This window comes from Buceros rhinoceros, unplaced genomic scaffold (assembly GCF_000710305.1).
Source record: "Buceros rhinoceros silvestris isolate BGI_N320 unplaced genomic scaffold, ASM71030v1 scaffold28179, whole genome shotgun sequence".
In the NCBI taxonomy this organism is placed as follows: Eukaryota; Metazoa; Chordata; class Aves; order Bucerotiformes; family Bucerotidae; genus Buceros; species Buceros rhinoceros.
Window position 1 is genome coordinate 3,309 of NW_010430170.1, and position 449 is coordinate 3,757.

General features: G+C 61.9%; 1 protein-coding gene across 1 annotated transcript in view; it reads right to left on the reverse strand.

Annotated features, from left to right (window-relative positions):
- The window catches only part of LOC104499433 (dual specificity protein kinase CLK3-like), a gene marked incomplete at both ends in the record, with an annotated part of 1,510 nt that overhangs the window by 520 nt on the left and 541 nt on the right, over positions 1–449 (reverse strand). The window contains one exon of the mRNA XM_010142938.1: positions 79–175. Within this exon, the coding sequence (XP_010141240.1) occupies positions 79–175 (97 nt within the window). The remainder of the gene's footprint in view (positions 1–78; positions 176–449) is intronic.

Sequence of the window (449 nt, forward strand, 5' to 3'; positions counted from 1 at the left end):
TGGGCGAGAACAGAGCTTCGCCACCCTGAGCGAGCAGCCACGGAAGAGCTGGCCGGGCCGGCAGGAGGAGGCTCTTACCGCGTTTTGTGGATCATGTGGGATGGAATGGGCCCCAGGATTTTTTCCATCATGACAAGATGCTCCCGGTTCTCGTGGGTCTGCAGGGGAAAAGAGCAGTGGGGCAGTAACCTGGGTGACAAAAGGTCTGTCCCCACAGGAGCTCAGGGGAAGGAGAGTCCAGCCTCTGCCCGGGACGGTGCCGGTGCTGCCCAGCCCTCTGCTTCCTCTCTGGAGCGCTCTTCTGCACGGGCAGAGCCCGCACACCCCGCGTTTTCCCGGGCTTATTTTCTAATTCGGCTTCTGCTGTTTAGAGCGTCCCTCCCCTTCCGCTACGTTTGAGCCCCGTCAGACAGCAACACCCCCCGGGCAGGATGCCTCCTGCAGGACTC